This window comes from Petaurus breviceps, unplaced genomic scaffold, assembly GCF_028583685.1.
Source record: "Petaurus breviceps papuanus isolate PSGF00001 unplaced genomic scaffold, PetGlider_PUasm1.0 175, whole genome shotgun sequence".
Taxonomy (NCBI): domain Eukaryota; kingdom Metazoa; phylum Chordata; class Mammalia; order Diprotodontia; family Petauridae; genus Petaurus; species Petaurus breviceps.
Genome location: NW_027185764.1, coordinates 67,695,108 through 67,715,700, shown reverse-complemented (window position 1 = coordinate 67,715,700; position 20,593 = coordinate 67,695,108). Strand labels below are relative to the sequence as shown.

The window sequence follows — 20,593 nt, the reverse complement described above, 5'->3', positions numbered from 1 at the left end:
ACAGGGTTAAGTGACTTGCCCAGAGTCAAACAGTTAATAAGTATCTGAGGCTACATTTGAACTCAGGGCTTCCTGACTCCAGGCCTAGAACTCAATCTACTGCTCCACATGCCACCTAGTTGACCTAGAAACCCTTACCTAAGTATTATACCCCCTGAAAAGCAAAATAAAGTAATGCCTCTATTAGACAACAGGAAGTATTAAGATTGAAAGAAAACAGAAGAAAATATTAACTACTATAAAAAACAACTGACCTGGAAAACAGGTTTAAAAAAGATATTTTAAGAATCATAGGACTTGCTAACAGCCATAACCAAACAAAAAATCTGGCCACCGCATTTCAAGAAAGGAAATGCCTCAGGTGTATGGGAAGCAGAGAATAAAGTGAAAATAGAAAGAATCAGGGGTGGCTAGGTGGTGCATGAATAGAGCAGGCTAGGTGGCCTGAAGTCAGGAAGACCTGAGTTCAAATCCCACCTCAGACACTTGACACACTTACTAGCCATGTGACTTTGGCCAAGTCACTTAACCCCAATTGCCCTCCAAAAAGCAAAAAAAGAAAAAAAAAAGAAAGAAAGAAAATAGAAAGAATCTACCAGTCGCCTCCTGAAAAAAAATGAAAACATCCATGAATTTCATAGCTAAATCCAGAGGTTCCAAGTCAAAGAAAAAATACTGCAGGTAACAAGAAAGAATGAGTTCAAAAACCAATGAAACCATAATCAGGATCACATGATAAAGTAGAAGAGAAAAATAAAAAAGAAAATTTTGGAACATATGCTAAAAGTCAAGAGATAAAAGCTTCCATATGAGAACAAGTTACCTGTAAAACTGAAGATAATACTACAGGGGAAAATTGACTTTTAAAATAATAAAAGACTTGAAAGTGTCTAAGATGAAAAGACAAGTGCTGAGTAGAAACTTTGAAATGTAAACACAGACAACAGGAGAAAGTGAAAGAGGCTAAATGCTTATAAAGTCACTTAACCCCAATTGCCCTGCCTTAGATTCTTGTAGCTGTTGTTTATCCTTCATTTTATTTTATTTTTTTTTGCCTTTTGGAGGGCAATTGGAGTTTAGTAACTTGCCCAAGGTTACAGGGGTTAAGTAACCTGCCCAAGGTTACACGGCTAGTTTTGTGTGTGTGTGTGTGTGTGTGTGTGTGTGTGTGTGTTAAGTGTCTGAGGCCTGAACCAAATTCAGGTCCTCCTGACTCTGGGGCCTGCGCTTGGGCCGCCTAGCCACCCCTATCCTTCATTTTTTTTTTTTTAAAGCAATCAGGGTTAAGTAACTTGCTCAAGGTTACACGGCCAATTATTTCTGGGTGTGGTGCTGAGTATCTAAGCCCAGATTTGATCCAGGTCATCCCAACATGGGAGCCGGTGCTCTTACTCGCTGAGCCACCTGGCTGCCCCTAAGCAACTGGGGTTAGGTAACTTGCTCAAGGTTACATGGCCAGGTGTTTCTGGGTGGGTGCTAAGTGTCTGAGCCCGGGATTCGATCTCCAGGTCATCCTGACACTGGAGCCGGTGCTCTTACTTACTGTGCTACCTAGCCGCCCCCCTATCCTTCATTCTTGAAGAAGACCAATGACACCAAGAGGGTGATGTCTTAACTTGTGCATGAATTGGATTACTCAGCCCTCCAGTCATAAAAATCCAGTGGCTAGAGAAAGGTCAAGATGACTGGCTCAGGATGTAGTGGGTAACCTCAGCCTTTCTAAATTAAAGTTATTTCCAGATCTCAGTTTGTTTGAGGCAATGCCCATTCAATGATTAAGGACTAGGTAAGAATTGAGACAAAAGATGCTTCAATTTACCTTCACAAAGGTATCAGTTTGGAAGGGGAAGACACTCTGAATTTCTGACCAGAACAGAAAACAATTGCTATTTACTTTCATCCTAAATCATCAATATCTAAACAATGAGCCATAGAGGCCTTGGTTGAGGCTATTCAATGAAAGCCAGAGTAATTTAGGTTTAAAGGTATAGTCAAATAGCTCCATTTAAAAGACAATGGGCTTTTTAAAAGCCTGTTTTTGCAGAGTTATATTTCAAGAAATCAAAAATGAAAAGCTACAGGGTAAAAAGTAAATTGTTCCAGATTTTTGAAAAAAAAATAATGAAAATGAAGAAAGAGAAGTAAAAGGAGAAAGAGGAAGAAGAGGAGGAGGAAGAGAAGGAAGAAGAAGAAGAAGAAGAAGAAGAAGAAGAAGAAGAAGAAGAAGAAGAAGAAGAAGAAGAAGAAGAAGAAGAAGAAGGAGAAGGAGAAGGAGAAGGAGAAGGAGAAGGAGAAGGAGAAGGAGAAGGAGAAGGAGAAGGAGAAGGAGAAGGAGGAGAAGAAGGAGAAGGAGAAGAAGAAGAAGAGCTGCCATGTGTCAGAATCTCATGGAGATGGTGACTCAGCTGCAGAAGTCTCAGGCAGTCTCTGAAAATGGACAAGAAAAAGTTGTAGATTCATCAAAGGCCTCACGAGAGGCAACAAGTTCTATCTCAAATTTTTCATCTGTTATTTCACAGTTTATCTTGCCTAATATCTCCAAACCCACGTTTGATGCCTTTAAAACTCAAATGGAACTGCTACAGGCAGGTCTCTCACACACACCCACAAGGCATCTGCTAAATGGCTCCTTAATGGATGGAGAATCTCCCGTGAAGAGGAGGGCAGAAAGGAGGAAAAATGTAGAAGGGCTTGATCAGCTTTTCATGAGCAACAAACGGACATCATTGAAGGAAGAGAATGCTAAGGAGATCAAAGCTTTTGAAGAAGATGTAAAGACCCCACCAATAAGGCACGTTCCCTCTCCTAGACAGCTGGACCCAGATACTCACATCCCAGTCATAAACTTAGATGATGGGCCCAGATTGGTTGGGGAAGATGCCCCTAAAAGCAAGAATTTAATTGAATGACTTAAACTGCATTCTACCTACACTGTTGATATGCCAAGTTATGTACCAAAGAGTGCAAATGTGCTGTTTTTCCCATTTCAAAAAACAGAAACAGAAATGAAATAGATGTCAAAACCCTAACAAATTGGATATCAACACCTTGACAGGAGAAGAAAGGGTATCTGTTGTAAATAAACAAAATGGAAAGAAGATGGATGGGGCTATGACTCCTCCAATGAAGGACTTGCCCAGGTAATTAGAGGAAAATCCTGAGTTTGCTGTGGCTCCTGATTGGACTAATATAGTAAAGCAGGCTGGTTTTGTTCCAGAGTCCATGTTTGACCATCTCCTCATGGAGCCTGTTGTGAGGGAAGAGGGGGTGAGTAGAGTAGAAAGAAGGCCAAAAGATGAAATTAACAAAGCAGCTGCAGCTGTGGCTACCTCCACTGAAGGCATCAACCCACTGCTGATGAACTGCCTTCAGAGTCTACAGAATCTACAATCTCTACAACTGGCAGGTTTCATAGGCTTCCCTCCAGGACTTCCAACAGCTGCTGCTGCTGCTGCTGCTGGAGGTGATACTAAGAATCTCATCACATGGTTGAAAAATTAAGTAGAGAAATCACATTTTTCCTAAAGGCACCACAGATAATGAAATAATAACAGTACTTAATACACATGCATGCACCCAATGACACACTGAAATACTAGGAGAAAAAGTTAATCATATTATAGGGAGAAATAGAAACTATTTAGTAAAACTATAATAGTTGGGGAACCTTAATGGGTCTATTTTGGACCTAAATAAATCTAAAAATATACATGAGAATGAAATTAAGACCCTGAATAGAGTTTTAGAAAAGTTGAATATGATCTATGATGATTAATGGATGGGAATTGAAAATAATATATATTCTAATCTATCTACGAATAGATGATATAATACAATAGATGAATAATCTATCCATGAAAATTGAAACATGGGTCAGGGCATGAAATACTCATAAATAAAAACTTTCAAGCAGCATGGTTTAATGGAAAGAGTTCTGGATTGTATTTGAATTCAGAGATTCTGTGTTCAAATCCTAGCTTACCCACTTACTATCTGAGTGACCTTGGGTCACTTGAGCTCTCTGAGCCTTACTTTCCCCATCTGTAAAATGAAAGGTTTGGACTATATGACTTCTAAATTCCTTTCAAGCTCCAAATCTATGATCTTATGACATCTGGTACCACAAAATAATCTTACAGGAAAGGAACAGCAGGCATTATACTATCCCTGTTTAATAGATGGGTCAACCTACATAACATGATTAAGTGACTAGAATGATGAGGGTTAGGTTTAAATTGTTCTTGATTACACAATCATGGAGTTTTCAATCAGTCATAGGTTACCTCTTGTTTCTCATTTCCTTACTAGGAAACCTAGGTTCCTCATGGCTCCTACCTGCCAAAGGAATGTGAAGCAGATAGTCATCCAGACCACGGGAATCCATAGACCATTCAGATACAAAAGGGCATCCATCAAGCGCTGTACATCCACAGACACCAGGTTGATGATCTCTCCCACTGCAGCAGTTTTCCGCATAGCACTTGAGAGAACTAAAACCTGGGTTAGGAAAAGAATAGAAGTGTCTTAGGTCTGACAGGAAGGAGGGCTTTCCAGAGGAAAGAGCAGTAAGGACTTAGAATAATAAGTCTCAGGTAGCTGGAATGAGAGAGGGCTTACTAACCCCACTCAGGGACCAAAGACAGAGCCCATCAGGCCCATCAGGTTTCCTGTCACTTCTTTTGTTTACTAACTTTTTCATTCTTTTTTTGTTTTAAAAACTATAAGGTTTTTTTTTTTTTACTAACTTTACTAACTTACTAACTCTTTCATTTATTTAGCTCCTTACTATTCAGTATATTACAGTCAGAGGTGTATTGGAGCCAACACATATTGGCTGTGTCCACTGTTAAATTTTAAGTATAAGTATTTATACCTTGAAAATCAGAAAATACTACAAATCACGTCTTGATTATCTTATTATTTGTTTGATTGTCTAAACCAGGGGTTGGCAAACTATAGGCACTTATTTTTGTATGACCCAGGAGCTAAGAATGGTTTTTACATTTTAAATATAATTTTATTACATTTTAACTTAAATTTATACATCTTATTATATTTAAATATAAAATATGATTTTATTTTAAAATATAAATACATATATAAAATGAAATATAATTTAAAATTATATTTTAAAATGTAAATATCATTCTTAGCTCCTGGGTCATACAAAAATAGGCTGCTAGTGGGGTGTAGTTTGTCTACAACTGGTTTAGATTCAAGAAAATAGTGGGGAAAATGTTAACAATTTGGATAAAAGGGACAGCTAGGTAGCACAGTGAATAGAGTATCAGCCCTGGAGTCAGGAGGACCTGAGTTCAAATATGAACTCAGACATTTGACACTTACTAACTGTGTGACCTTGGGCAAGTCACTTAACCCTAATTGCCTTGCTTTCTCCCTTCCAAAAAATAATCTGGATTAAACTTAAAAGTGTGTCATATATACATTCTCCAAGGTATCCTCTTCCCTCCCTCCCTGCCTCCCATTGTTTGTTAAACATTTGCCAGCACATCCCTGATTATATATAGCCTTTGCTTCAGGTCATTCCCTCCTATATATCCGATCTATCTACTGAACAGACCATTCCTTTGTTTCAAAACAAACTTAGTGCACCAGCATCCCTTCCTATCTGGCTTCCCCAGTGGTACATAATCTGAGGCCTACACAAGAGGAAAGTTTATCTTCAAAATATAGAGAGGGAAAGAGGAACTTTTTCCTCAGTCTTCTCCCCTATGAAACAGAAATACAATCTGGTCTTGTATGTAGAAGCAGCATGAAGGGTGCCCAAGAAAGCCTCCCTTAAAACAAATCAAAATAAAACAAAACTACCCCCATACAAGTACTCTGGTACCTGAAATTCCACCATTCCTTTTCTACGAATCCAGCCTTCTTTTAAAATTTAAATACTGATTCAGAGCACAGTGGCACAGGCCTGGAATCTATTCTGACATTGGTAGGATGAAGATCCCTTGGCCTTAAAAGCTCTGAATTGGCTGGGCTAGATTGATTGGATGTCCACACTAAAGCTGAGCATTAATATCATGAGTTCTAGGGAAACAGGGTGGGGGTGAGGTGCACCAATCTGCTTAAGGAGGGGAGAACTAGTCTAGATTGGAAATGGAGTAGGTCAAAGCTCTTGTGCCAATCAGTTGCATGAAGCCCACGAATAGCTGCTATACTTCCAGCCTGGAAGGGAGGCTCAATATTTTAAAGAAAAGTAAATTCTGGGAGTGACCAGTTGGTATAATAGATGGCCACAAACTTGGAATCACAGGGCTTGAGTTGACTCAAGTGAACTTGCCACTTCTTACCTGTGACCTTGAAGAAATCACTTAACCTTTATAAACCTCAGTTTCTTCACCTATAAAACGAAGGGTTGATCTCCTAACAGAGAACTGATGAACTCAAGGCACAAAAAAGAGACATGGCCATCATTTTATTTATCTATGCTTTTATGTCACAAAGCTTTCCCCTCCTTTTTCTTTTTCTCAGTTTTCAATGGAGGGTTAAGGGAAGAGAAGGTTAGCAATAGCAATAGTGAATGCCAAAAATAAAAAAGGTATTGAAATGTTTTTTTTTTAATAAACAGAAGAGAACAGAAAGAAGTTCAGAAGGAAGCATAGATAAGCAGGATAGTTTTGAAAGGAATATGTAGAATTTTCTAAAAAGGAAGCAGTATGAATTGGAGAATCACAGTTATACAGAGAATCCCTTCTGTATATTCTGCTATGTATGGAAAAATGGTCTTTTTGAGGTATTTAAGTTCAATTAAAGGGTTAGATCAGATGAAGTACATTCTAGCTCTAGTTGTTATTGTTGTTTCAATAGTATCTGACTCGTCATGATCCCATTTGGGGTTTTCTTGGCAAAGATACTGGAATGGTTTGCCATTTCCATCTCCAGCTCATTTTCCAGGTAAGGAACTGAGGCAAACAGGGTTAAGTGACTTGCCCAGGGTCACATAGCTAGTGAATATGTGAGGCCAGATTTGGACTCAGGAAGATGAGCTTTCCTGACTCTAGGCCCAGGGCTCTATCCTCTGCACCATGTAATTGCTACCCATGAGATCTGTTATAGAAATACCACCTAGCTACCCATGACAGTACTTACAGAAATATTAGACTAATTCATGCTAAAATATAAATTATCAGGTCCTTGTTCCTTTAGTAGAGAGTAATGAGTGACTGAGAATCTATGGGGAGATAGGAAAGATGCTAAATGGAAAAGAGCACAGAAATCCATAGCATACAAAGTTTCTTCACAGTTTCCTGAGGCTTATATCTTTCCATTCCTATATATTAGAAGGGATTTAAGAAGACAGGTTCACCAGAAACATTCTAGTGACACCCCGTGCTCACTGATTTGGCTGGAGGAGGTGGACTCACCTTTCGATACAGCAAGCCCATCACAGCTGTCTTCAGTCTTAACTGCAGGACCATGTACACATATAAGCAGTGTTGTTCAAACAGGGTCTGCAGGCAGGCAGAAAGGAAAAGTAGCACTGCATAGAAATAGCCTTTCCAGGCTGGAGCATCAGGGTCACTGAAGAACTCTAGAAAAAAGCTCCAGGCAAAAAAGGACAACCAGTGAGAGAAGACATTCATTGCAGGGATTATTAGCCCAAGTCTGGGCTATCTCTTTTCAAGCAAGTTTATATTTAATATAATAATATTAATATAATTAATACAATATATTTAATATTTAAATTATTGATGATGATAGCTAGCATATATAATGCTTTAATATTAGCAAAATGCTTTACATATTTTATCTTATTTGGTACTGACAACAACCCTGGGGAGTAGATGCTGGTATTATCCCATTTTGCAGAGGAAGAAACTGAGACTGAGAAAGGTTAAGTGCCTTGCCCAAGTTTATACAGATAGTAAGTGCCTGAGTCAAGTGTTATTTTTGAAAACTTAAAAAAAAGTTTTATTGATGTATTTTGTCTATATGTTACAAACATATAGAAATTTGTACTCAGATCTTTGTCACCCCAAGTCTAGTGCTTTCTCTACTATGACACCTAGCTGCCTCTGCAAGTATTGGATGAGATTGGTCATTTTCTCGGTTTCCTTTTTCCTCTCATTTCCTTTCTTACCCAATCACTTGTACCTGACTTGGGCTCCTACTTCAAGGGCAAGGAACAAGGAAAGAAAGGAAACATCTAGAGGTAAAAGAAAGTTGCAACTAGGGACCATCAGTACCCTCCTTGGGACTGACAATTAAAGAATGTCACCCTTGAAGGGGTAGCCCCTGCCCTGGGAAAACCAATGGGGCCGTCTTTATAGCTGGACCTACCTTAGGATCTTTGGGATGGCAAACCTGAAGATATCGCTTAGGATTAAGCTGAGGGTCCCAAAGAGGTAAGTGACGCCAAACACTTTCCCAATTGCCTTCAGCAAAGGGAGTCGCGAATTTTGGTGCCCCTGCAGGAAAGCTTCAGTCTCTGACGGGGATGTTGGTTCAACTTTATTTTCTCCACCCCTTTCAAATCTTACTTCTTCTTTGGTCCTTAAGAAAGGAAGAAGCAAGTTCTAAGTCAGACTAGCTCCCTGTGGACAACTTCCCTTACTTGTTCTTAGTATACAAAGGCAATGCTACTGTTCCATTTGCTTACAGTTGATAGAATTATAAAAATGTATTTGGAGGGGATATTGGTAACCAACTAGTCTACTTTCTTATTGTTTATCTGTTTTTCAGTTGTGTCTGACTCTGTGTGACCCCATTTGGGGTTTTCTTGGCAAAAATATTGGAGTGGTTTGCCATTTCCTTCTCCAGCTCATTTTAAAGATGAGAAAACTGAGGCATACAGGGTTAATGACTTTCCTAGCATCACACATCTAGTAAGTGTCTGAAGCTGGATTTGAACTCAGGAAGATCTAGGCCTGGAACTCTAGCCACTGTACCATGTAACTTCCCTGGATTTTTCAAGTAGCATAAAATGCATTTGCTCTTAGCTACCCACATTCCCTTACTTAATTCCCTTGTGACCAAGGGCACAAGGCATATGAAAGGTGGGGTTAAATCTTTGTCTTGAGAACACGATGAATCTACTTCAATAAGCACCACAATCTCTCCAACTGAACTAACTGGATAGACCTTTGATACAGGTATGAAAAAAGTCCTTGATGGCAGGGGTGGGACCCAGCTTTCAATAAACAATCCTTTTGCCCTTTGACACCATGGAAAACTAATATGAAGCCATCCTTGCAAAAAGAAAAAAAAATCACCTTTCTTGTCTGTTGTTGCTCAGACTCTCAATGAGTCTGAGCAAATGTCTCTCTGAAGGAGTCTATATCTTTAAGCTCTAAAAATGTAATACTTATGACTATTATTGACAATTAGAAATTAGCTGATAGTCACTTGAGAGGAAAGGTGGGGGACTGAATACGGGGAGAGTAGGGGGAATAAGGAGTGGTTATGATTTGGTTGAGGGTACTCTGAGAGGGAAAATAGGATAACACTCAAACTAAAGTTTGCTGGATTCTCAATCATGCATGAGCAGGCTGCCTTCTTCCCAATGGAACACTTACTGTTGGGTTTCCTTACAGAGCTTCTTCCATTCTCTTTCAAGCTGATATATGATTTCCTCGGATGAATTTTCTCTCCCAAGTGACCAGAGGTCATCCATCTCTAAGGGCTTCCTGTAACCCCGCCATACTAGCCTATAAAAAAATATCCTTCAGGCAGTTCCAAAGACAACCCCATCACCCCCTTATAACCACATCTCATCTTTTGTCAACTGAGGGAAGAGGAAACTCTGTCTACCAGGTGCCAGGTATTGTGCTAAGGGCTTTACAAATATTGCCTCATTAATCCTCACAATGACCTTGTGAGGTTGGTGATGGAATTATCCCCATTTGACAGTTGGGGAAACTGTAGGTGCTGTTACCGTGTTTTCCCAATAATAAGACCTATCCCGAAAATAAGCCCTCCCCTTACTGTGTAAGATTCCTCTAAAATAAGCCCTCCCCCGAAAATAAGCCCTATTGAGATTGCTACTGTAGTGAAGGTGATCCCCTGTGCTACACGCTACATTACGGTACCCTCTGTATGCACCATTCCCCCCTCCCCCGAAACGCACGCCGCGCTCCAAGCTGCATACAATCAGAGCTGCAGCAGTGAGCGCGTCATCCTGTTCTTCCCCAGTGATTTGCTTATTGAATAAAGGTACATTTTTTTGTTCACATTTACCTGTTTATTAAAATTACTGTCAATGTTCATTAAAATAAGCCCTCCCCTGAAAATAAGCCCTCTGGTGTTTTTCTATCCAAAAAAAATATAATAAGACAGTGTCTTATTATCAGGAAAACACGGTATTATCCCCATTTTTACAGTTTGGGAAAATGAGGCAAACAGAGGTGACTTGCCCAGGGTCACACAACTAGTGAGCATCAGAGACTGGATTGTAACTCAGATCTTTCTGACTCCACGCCCAGGGCTCTATCCACCATACTCTGTGTGCCAGTAAGAGAGTACTGTGAGTTGTTCATCTCCTTTGTGCATCATCCAAGCTGCTCCCCATACCTGAAACATACTCCATCCTCATTGCTGCTTTTAGAATCCTTATCTTCCATTAGGTCTCAGCTTAGTGCCACTTCCTTCTCTGTCTCTCTCTTTAAATAACCTAGTATTTATTTTTCTGTGTACACGCAGTATCCCTGAAGACAAACACAGGCCTTTTGAGGGCAGAGATGGTCTTATTCTTAATTTTTGTATCTCAGTGCCTGATACAGCATCTTGCACATTATAGGTTTTTAATAAATGTTAAATGGATTGCTGGCTTTTGAGTTCACTGAAAGCTTGGGTAGTCAGATGGAGTAGCACATGCCAGTAATCTCTGCTACTGGTGGGGGGGGAGGGGAATCTCTTGAGCTCAGTAGTTCTGAGCTGCACTGACCTAAGTCATTTAGCATTAAAACCAACATCAATACATTGAGTCATGGGGCTTGGGAGTGGGGTTGATGGGTCACCAGGTTTTCGAATGAGGGATGAATTGTCCCAGGTCAGAAATGGAGCAGCAGGTCAGATCTCCTGTGCCAATAAGTAGGGAGATCAGACTCATGAGAAACCACTGCACTTCTAGCCCAAGAGAGATAGGGAGACCAAGTCTTTAAAAGAAAAAAAGAAAGAAAGAAAAAGGAAATATGGACAGTGCTGTTTTGCTGAGAAAGCAATCCAGTAAGACCTCTTGATATGGGCATTGGTAGCCCAGTTGAAGCCACACTCCATGTGACTGTGGACCAAACTCAACTTGAACCTTGAAGGTAGATCCTGGAAAGTCAATACTCAAGTTCCAAGATGTTGCCAGGATCACCAAAGAACAAACTCTTAAGCACCAATAAACTGAATTCAAGTTGGCATAGCTATTAGTGTCTGTATTGGCCCCTACAGAAGGGAAATTGGGTGGGATCGGGTGATCAGAGACAGGAAGGGCACTAAAAGGGATGGAATGGTGTAATAGCGGAAAGATAACTGTCTTGTCAGTCAGAGGAACTGGGTTTAAATATGGGTCTGGCTATTTACCACCTGTGTGTCCTTTGACAAGTTGATTTGTCCTTTATGAGCCCCACTTACCCCCTTTGTTAAATAGGAAGGTTGGACAATTTGATCACAAAATGAGAGAGATATATGGGACCTTAGAAGTCATTGTGTTCAATTGGCATCTGACCAATAATTCCTCCTCGAATAACAGGGGAATAGATTGATTGATTTGTAAATTTAGAACTGAGAACTTAGAAGCCATCTGGTCCAATCCCTTCACTTTACAGATAAGGAAACTGAGGTCCAGGTAGATTAAATAAGTTCCCCAAGATCACATATCCCTAAGAGATGGTTGTCTAAAGACAACTCTTGCCTAAAGAGTTCCCCTGTCCCCTCCCAAGTGATACAGAACCAACTACCTCCAAGGTAACCTTTTCAACTTTTGGACAGCTCTAAATGTTAGGCAAAGTTATTTGTCCTTAGAACCAAAAGCTTCCCTTCTGATGTCCCATATGACTCTATAGCCTATGGTATTTAAAGCAATTTAAATCCTTAGTGGAAGGACAGAATAATGGTCAAGAGCCTTGTAGCACAATTAATTATAATATCCTGCTACTTGTTTTTTCTTACCTAGAAAACCACCAGAATGTGGCTTTGGAAGGGAATGAGGCTCCAGATTCAGGACATGGGTTCTGGAAGAGACAGAAGGAAGTAGATTTTGATATACCACCAAGTGGGATCACATATCCTATCTTTCTCAAAGTCCCTAACAAAATGTTAGGTGCTTAATAAATAACTGACTAATTTTAGAGTCATAGACTCATGGAGTTGAAAAATGTTGGAAATTATATATCTGCTCCCGCCCTTCAGTTGAGGAAAACAGGCCTTAATATAGTGATATTAAGGTGATATAGTTAGTCAGTTGTAGAGTAATAGAGTTAGAACTAAAAACCAGGTTTCCTGAAGTCTAGTCGTACCACACTACACCATTATCTTGCTCCTCTTTCCTGGGGAAGGGTTCAGATGCTCAGAGCAGGGCCTTGTTACCTCCATTTATTTTGACAGGTGGGGTGGCTAGGTGACCCAGTGAGTAGAGCACCAGCCCTGGAGTCAGGAGGAACTGAGTTCAAATCCGGCCTCAGACACTTAACACACAAGAAAAACTAGCTGTGTGACCTTGGGCAAGTCATTTAACCCCAACTGCCCCTCCAAAAAGCAAAAAAAAAAATTGTTTTATGACAGGTTGGGGAACAGTGATATGGTTGGCACTTACTGAGTCATGAAGGATTTTTGAGAAGAATGGCGGCTGGTCAGCTAGGAAGGACAATACAAATTGTGCACCAATCAGAGCTGCATAAAAATATGTTATGAGGTGGAGGAAAGTATCTTCTGAGAAGCCCTGTGAAGTATAAAAGCAACCAATGAATCCACAAACATTTCTTAAGCACCAGCTATGCACTAGTCACTATGCCATGTGTAAGGCTGAGCAAGATGAGTCTAACCCACCTTTTTTTCCCTTTGGGGACAAAAACCTAGTTAAATTAAAAGTGTGGGAAGGAAAAATTAGAGAAATTAAGAAAAATGCCGGAGTAGGGATGCTGCAGCTAGGTGGTATAGTGGATAGAGTGCCAGGCCTAGAGCCAGGAGGACTTGAGTTCAAATCCAGCCTCAGACATTTACTAGCTATGTGACCCTGGGCAAGTCACTTAACCCTGTTTGCCTCAGTTTCCTTATCTGTAAAATGAGCTGGAGAAGGAAATTGCAAACCCTCCCATATCTTTGCCAAGAAAACCCCAAATGGGGTCACGACTGAAATGAATGAACAACATCAAAGGATGCTTTGGCAAACTCTTTAGAATGCCTCCTGTAGGCATTACAAGTTTCTGATTCACAAACAGTTGATTTATCTGTATCCTATAGATACAGTTAGCTAGGGCTGGGGGCAGGACATTTCCCCAAAAGTGGCTGTGATGATTATAGGAAGGTGACATTTGGTACAACTGACTGAGTATTGGAGGTAGAATCACAGACCTGGGTAGAAGTTCTGACTCTGCTCTTAATATCTCTAGGACTTTGGGGTTACAGTATCAGAGGATAGGCTACAGCTTTAACTAAAGCTAGAAGGGACCAGAGAGGTCATTGAGTTCATCCTGCCCTCCTGCCATTTTACAGATAAAGGAACTGAGGTTCAGAGACATTAGGTGTCTTGCCTAGGGCTATACGGATAGCAAATGCTTTAGGACTATTCAAAATCCAGCTTTCTCACCCTGCCTTCAAAGTAATGAATGTATCCTCTCTGGGTTAGAGTGAAGGTGATAAAAGCTGCAGCCCTTTTAGCTCTCAATCTCTTATCATATAGTACTTGCAGGTTTACAAGGCATTTTTGCCCATATACTTACTTGAAACTCACAATTACCCTCTGAAGTAACATATAACATCAATAGGTATTATTTTCCCCATTTTACAAATGAGGAAACTGAGACTCAAAGGAGTCATTTCACATGGTGTCAGAGGGGTCTCAAGATATGAATCCAGATCTCTTCTGACTCCAAATTGGGCATTCCTATTACAGTAGCTGCAGGGGAAATCCCTCCCCCCTACTAAACACCTCCATGAGTGTTAAGAAGGGAGTCTTATCCCTCTCATTCTCCCTTGCTTAGTTGTATCTATCTTTAAAAATGCCTTTCCTAATTTTCTGCAATGATAATTTCTTCTCCCTTTGTCTCTAAACCCTACAAATATTATATAGTACAAGCATTATATAGTATACTATATCTTATTATATAGTATTATAATACAAGTATTATATAGTAAGAAAAATTGACATTTATATAGAGCTTTAAAATTGGCAAAGCATCTTACATGTGATAACTCATTTGAGTACTACAGTTCAGTGACATTATGGGTTTAAACAAATTTATGGGTAGGCCTAAGAGTGGAACAGTATTGGAACATTGCTTCCATGGAAAAATTTATTTCAAGTTCCCCAACAAATGTCATCCTAAAGCTGATTTACATATTACATTTTGCAACAGGATCCATTTGCCAGTCAGGGATTGCTTTGATTGTTTGAGGAGGAGGATGTTTAATATTTATTAATATTATGTTAATTAGTAATGCTATATTAAATAATAATATTATTATGCTAATTTATGTCTGTCCCCGTCACCTTTGAACCAAGATAAAAATAGTCATCTTGTTCAAGAAATTTATTATCTATTACTCTATCTCATCAATTTTTGTATCCCAAATACCTTGCACAAATTTATCATTTCCTCAATTTAGAAAACTCCCACTGTGGGAGTATTTCCTTCATCGGATCATAATCTACTTAATAGATGAATCCGAAGACGTTGCTGGAGGAATGTGGAGGTTAAAGGACTTGCCCAGGGCCAGACACTAAGTATCAGAGGTATAATTTTATACTCAGGTCTGGCTGCCTCCAGCCCCGGCACTCCATCTATTATGCCACATTGCTTCTCACTTTGTGGATAGTAGTCATGTAATAAATGGGGCAGCCGTGTGGCACAGTGGATAGAGGGCCATGCCTGGAGTCAGCAACACTCATCTTTGTGAGTTCAAATCTGGATTTAGACATTTACTAGTTGTGTGATCCTAGACAAATCACTTACCCTTGTTTGCCTCAGTTTCCTCATCTGTAAAAAGAACTAGAGAAGGAAATGGAAAAACACGCCAGTATCTCTGCCAAGAGAACCTCAAGTGGGTCACCAAGAGTTGGACAAGACTGAAAAACAACTCGACAACAAGAAGAACTTATGGAACTGGACTGAATTGCTCACAGCATGGGTTCCCAAGCTTCCTTTATCCACTTACTCCTTGCTGGGCTTGGTACACTGTGGTACTGACTGTGATCACCATGGAGAGGGAGCAGAGCAGCCAGTAAATGAACAGCACTCCTGATGACTGGACGCCCTTCTGTCTCTCTGAATGCATGAGAAATACCACCAGGACCTTAAAGGAGAGAAGCAATAGTAAGGGCATTTTAGGGCCTGAAGAAAATCTAAAGTCTTCACCCTCCAAGAGAAAATGAAAACAGCCTTGCCCCAGGCCCACATCTGGTTTCCTCTCTACCCTAGCTTGCCCAGGAGATGGTAAAATCTAACACACAAAAGAAGCAAAGCTCTAGTTATTACCATTGTGGTGAGCCATACTGTAGGATTGATCAGGAATTCAGGGGCTTGAGGGGTTCCTCCTTTGATTTTCCAAAGAGTGACGATTATGTTAGAAGAACACAGGAGGATCAAGGTGAATCCAAGCACCTAAGGAGAGCAGGAAAATTCATTTGAGTGAAAAAGAAAAGCAGAAAGCCAAGGTGATCAAAAGCCATGTATTGACTTCCTAGACATCCAGTGGACAGAGGGTGGGACTTGGAGTCAGGAACACCTGAATTCAAGTTCTGTCTCAGTACTAGTGGTGTATGACCCCAGAAAAGTCACTTAACTTATCTCAGCCTCAGCTTCCTCATCTGTAAAATAGGGATAATGAAATAATAGCACATACCTCAGAAGATTGTTGTGAGGATCATAAGAGATAACATATGTAAGGTGTTTTGCCAACCTTAAAGAACCGTAGAAATGCTAGCTATGATTATCATTATTTTAAGCACAAAGGAATAATCAAATTGGAGGATACTGAACTGGAAAGGCACCTTAGAGATCATTTAGACCAACTGTTTCCTTTATAGATGAGGAAAGCAAGGGTCCAAAAATGAAAATGATTCGAGGAGTGACATAAATTAGGAGTGTGACAAGGACAAGGAGACAGACCCACCTAGTCCTAGAGAAACAGAATAGACTTGGGGCCTTGAATCCTAGGGAGATAGCGAAGGCCAGAATGGAAAAATGACTTGCCATCTTGAAGAGGATTACTGCTACTTCATTACCCTTCTTTGCTGGCACAGGTAAATAAAGCTATTATTACACATAACAAAAACAATAATAGTATTCACAGAAGAAAATATGTTCAGTATCATCCTACATTGTCAACTTAACTATGGTTAAATAAAATATATAGATTTGAATTACAGGGAGATAATAGTCCCCCAAAGACACTAATCGGAAGCCCCCCCCCCCAAAAGGTGGTAGTAGGGGGTGAGCAAAAGTGCATCCAGTTTCTAATTGTACCATGCTTTCAAGATGCACATTAAGAGTCTCCTCCTTCCTTTGTGAAATTTTTGGACAAAGACGTGTCTCTAATTGGGGAAGACGTAGGTTTGAATCTTGCCTCAGATACTTCATAGCTGTATGACTCTAGAGAAATAACTTAACCTTTCTAGGGAGTTTCAGTTTTCTTATCTGTAAAATGTGGATAATAATAGAACCTACCACATGGAGCTGTGAAGATCGAACAAAATGAGTATGGAAAGGGTTTTGTTAACCTCAATATCCTATTATGTAAATGTGAATTATTGTCTCTGCAACCATTAAAATCTTCCCCATCCTTTGAACGACTTAAACAAATACAATCTGTAAACTAAAATGTAACCTTTAGTCATAGATTGTTTTGTACTGTTTTCCCATTATTCATCTGTAATAATTTTCCTCCCCTCCCCCCATTAGATTATAGACTTCCTTGAGGAAAGAGAGTTAAACTTCATCTGTATCTCCCAAAGTGCTCAGCATAGTGTTGAGCACATGGAAACTGGTCCTGATTAACGCTTGCTGGTAAATGACATCAAACTCATAGCAGGACCAGGAACCCCAGCAGGTGCTACCATTTTAGTTTTGAAGAGGCATGACATCCGAATATAGCCCTTGTTGTTGTAGTGAAGGTAGAGGTAGTAGAAGGGGCTAATGACCCACAGGTAGACTGAGGGAAGCCAGGCCACAGCTGTATTCAAGAGGCATGGGCTGAATATCTGAAGTCCCAGGGGCTGGGTCTCATTCCAGTTCTGTACCAAGGCAAACATAGAGAAGGATTATTATTGAGATACTGCGGTATCAAGGTTGGTATACCCTACATGTAAGGGTTCTGAACCTTGAGGTCCATTAACTTGTCTTTTAAAAAATATTTTGTTTTGGTTTTGTTGTTGTTGTTGGGGGGGGGTTGGATTAAAAACTATTTTGATAATTAAATTTCAACAAAATTAATTTCCTTTGTCATTCTATGTATTTTATTTTACTATTATTGTGAGGAGGTCCATAGGTTTCACAAAACTACCTAATGGGTCAATAGCACAAAAAAAAAAACAACCAAAAACTAAAGATCTATGCTCTAGAGGATCACTGGGTATATATCTGGTGATCTAAAGACATACAAAAGTATGTATGTATGTATTTCAGTGTGTAGAAACACCTCCCTGCAACACAAAGAGGTCAATCCAAATGGGTTTTACCTAAACCTTTACCTAAACATTTGACTTTTTTCCTTGCTTGGACTGCAGTTGGGGCTACTACTCCTACCCTCAGGAACTACCATTTTCTCCTATACTCATTCAGGTCCCTCCCACCTGTTATCCCAGCTGAGAAGCTAGTCCAGAGCTTACCTCTGGCATAGGAAGACTATGCTTCCTTACCTATATTCCCTGGGACCAGCAAATAAGTACCCTTTTCTTATCCCCATCATCATAGTCAAGCTCGTTCTATCAAAGTCCTGTCTCTGGTCCCACTGCTTTTCATCTATTCTTCCTGTCCCTCCTAATAAGCCATGGCAAATGATGGCCAGGAGCTTGCTTCATTTAGCTATGGATCTCTTGCTGTACTTAGCACAGTGTTGAAATGCCCATGGCCTGATATACTAAGCCCCTGTATGTAACAAGTTTGGAAATTACTGAATTCTTCCTGAACTCATACGTGCTCAGCCAGGAGCCCCTCTCTTGTGAGAAACAGACCTGGCCATACTTCCTGATAAGATGGCAGAATGATCCTGGACATCTGGGTCTCACAATAAATCAGGGCAAGGACTACACAACTGTCCAGACCAAGGCCTGGCTACAACAGATGTGCTTATCTACCATTATCAGACTTACCTACCATTGTCAGACTAACTTTACTTCCCACAAGACTAACTTGTTTCCCACATCTATTTTTGGTGGTTTTTGACTTTAAACATTCCCCCTTTCCCTATGGTCGGGGCAGCTCTCTAAGGTTCCTTGGGAGACTGTCGCTGGCCAGCTTAATAAACTGATGCTCATTAATTGACTAGGCTTGGGTTCTTTTTCTACGTGTCCATTTCAGTGTGTTATATAGAGTGGGTGCTTTTCAGGTGCACTGGATAGAGTAACAGCCCTGAAGTCAGGAGGAAGTGAGTTCAAATCCCTCCTCTGACCAGACACTTGACATTTACTAGCTGTGTGACCCTGGGCAAGTCACTTAACCCCAACTGCCTCACCAAAGAAGCCAAAAACAGAGTAGGTGCTTAATATTTGTTTGCTGGGTAATACAAGTGTATAAGGGGACTGTGGAATGAAAGAAGTTAGTAAACAGTATCACAGTGATTAAACAACCAATAAGAATTTAGACCTTGAGCTCCTGGAGGGTAGGGACTGTCTTTTGTCTCTTTCTGTATCCCCTGGGCTTAGCCCAGTTCCTGGCGCATACATACTAAGCACTTAATAAAGGTTGATTGACTGTCTGTTAAGTACTATCTGCCAGACACTGACATTTGGATCAGAAACCTTTCAATCAATCAACAAGCATTTATCAAACACTGTCTACCTACTTTGCTCCAGGTACTATGTTAGACATCTGCATACAAAGTCAAAACTGAAACAGTGCCTACCCTCAAGAGCTTATGTTCCTTGAATGAATGGGAGGGAAAAAAAAGTATTTATTAAATACTATGTCCAAAGCATGGTACTAGGAGCTGGGGATACAAATAGAAAAAAGTAACTGCCTTCAAGTAGGTTACATTCTAATAGGGAAAGACAATACTTGTAGAAGGTTTTTGTGGCAAATCACACAGAAAGTTTCCATGGTCCCTAAGGTATGTGGTGAATCATATGGTATTGTATTTGATTTACTGTCATTTCCACTGACAAAATCATATCATTTTCTGATGCTGAATCATTTGACAGGGCCAAGAACTTTGGTGTTGAGAAATTTGTTTGAGCTCTTTTTCCCCTGGGATTGAGTTGACATAACAGGTGGAATGTGCCCTGCATTTTTGTGAATATGTTTGTACATCTGTTCTTGCTATATCTTCTTTTTGTAAAAGCTAATAGTTGTTAATTGATTAAATGATTATTGTGGTGCCAATCACTGGGGTTAATTCATGATATTGTACAGGGTGTCCCTAAAGTCTGGTCACATAGGAAATCTCATTAACTATGCATATTTTCAAGAAATGAAATGAATGAAAAATTTTAACATCATTTTAGTTAATTAGCATAAATGAGATTTCATAGGAAGATATAGGAAGATAGAAGACACATAGGAAATTTCATTAATTAAATTAATTTAATCTCATTAATATGGAAAATAGTCCCCAATAGCTAATGAAAGCTTTTATTATTTTTATTATATATATTATTTTATTATTATAATATATTCATATGAAATTATCATGGTTAAAATTTATGCTAATTAAATAAAATGTTGTTGAAAATTTCATTCATTTCATTTCTTTTTCTTAATGCTTTATTAACTTCTGATTTACATCATTTGTTTCCGCCAGATTTTGAGTTACAAATTTTGTCCCCGTTTTTCCCCTACCCACTGCCCTAAAATAGGAGTCCCATAGGATATCCCCTCCTCCAATCTGTTCTCTCCCATATTTTCTCCCATACCCCTTTCTACTTTTCCAGTGGATCTCTATGCCTCAGTGCCTGTATATCTTATTTCCCAATTACATGTAAGATGGTACTAATAATAGTATATATATATGAAAATATATACACACACATACATATATATATATATATATATATATATATTTGATTTTAAAACTTTCAATTCCAGATTCATTCCCTTCCTCCCTTGTCACCCACCCTTACTGGGAAGATAAGCAGTTCAGTATAGGTTGTACACGTGTGGCTAATGCAAAACAATAACATAGTAGATATATTGTAAAAGACTGATTATATTTCCCTCCCTCCTATCCCACCTCCCACTTGTTCTATTCTCTACTTTGATCCCATCTATTTTCA

At 39.6% G+C, this 20,593-nt stretch overlaps 1 protein-coding gene across 1 annotated transcript in view; it reads right to left on the bottom strand.

Annotated features, from left to right (window-relative positions):
• Positions 1–20,593, bottom strand: part of ABCC6 (ATP binding cassette subfamily C member 6) — a 67,584-nt gene that overhangs the window by 41,536 nt on the left and 5,455 nt on the right. The window contains exons 2-10 of the mRNA XM_069085300.1: positions 17,222–17,398; positions 15,642–15,767; positions 15,322–15,459; positions 12,761–12,886; positions 12,118–12,179; positions 9,537–9,668; positions 8,302–8,514; positions 7,386–7,563; positions 4,336–4,497 (exon numbers count right to left, since the gene is read on the bottom strand). Coding sequence (XP_068941401.1) covers positions 4,336–4,497; positions 7,386–7,563; positions 8,302–8,514; positions 9,537–9,668; positions 12,118–12,179; positions 12,761–12,886; positions 15,322–15,459; positions 15,642–15,767; positions 17,222–17,398 — 1,314 coding nt within the window. The remainder of the gene's footprint in view (positions 1–4,335; positions 4,498–7,385; positions 7,564–8,301; positions 8,515–9,536; positions 9,669–12,117; positions 12,180–12,760; positions 12,887–15,321; positions 15,460–15,641; positions 15,768–17,221; positions 17,399–20,593) is intronic.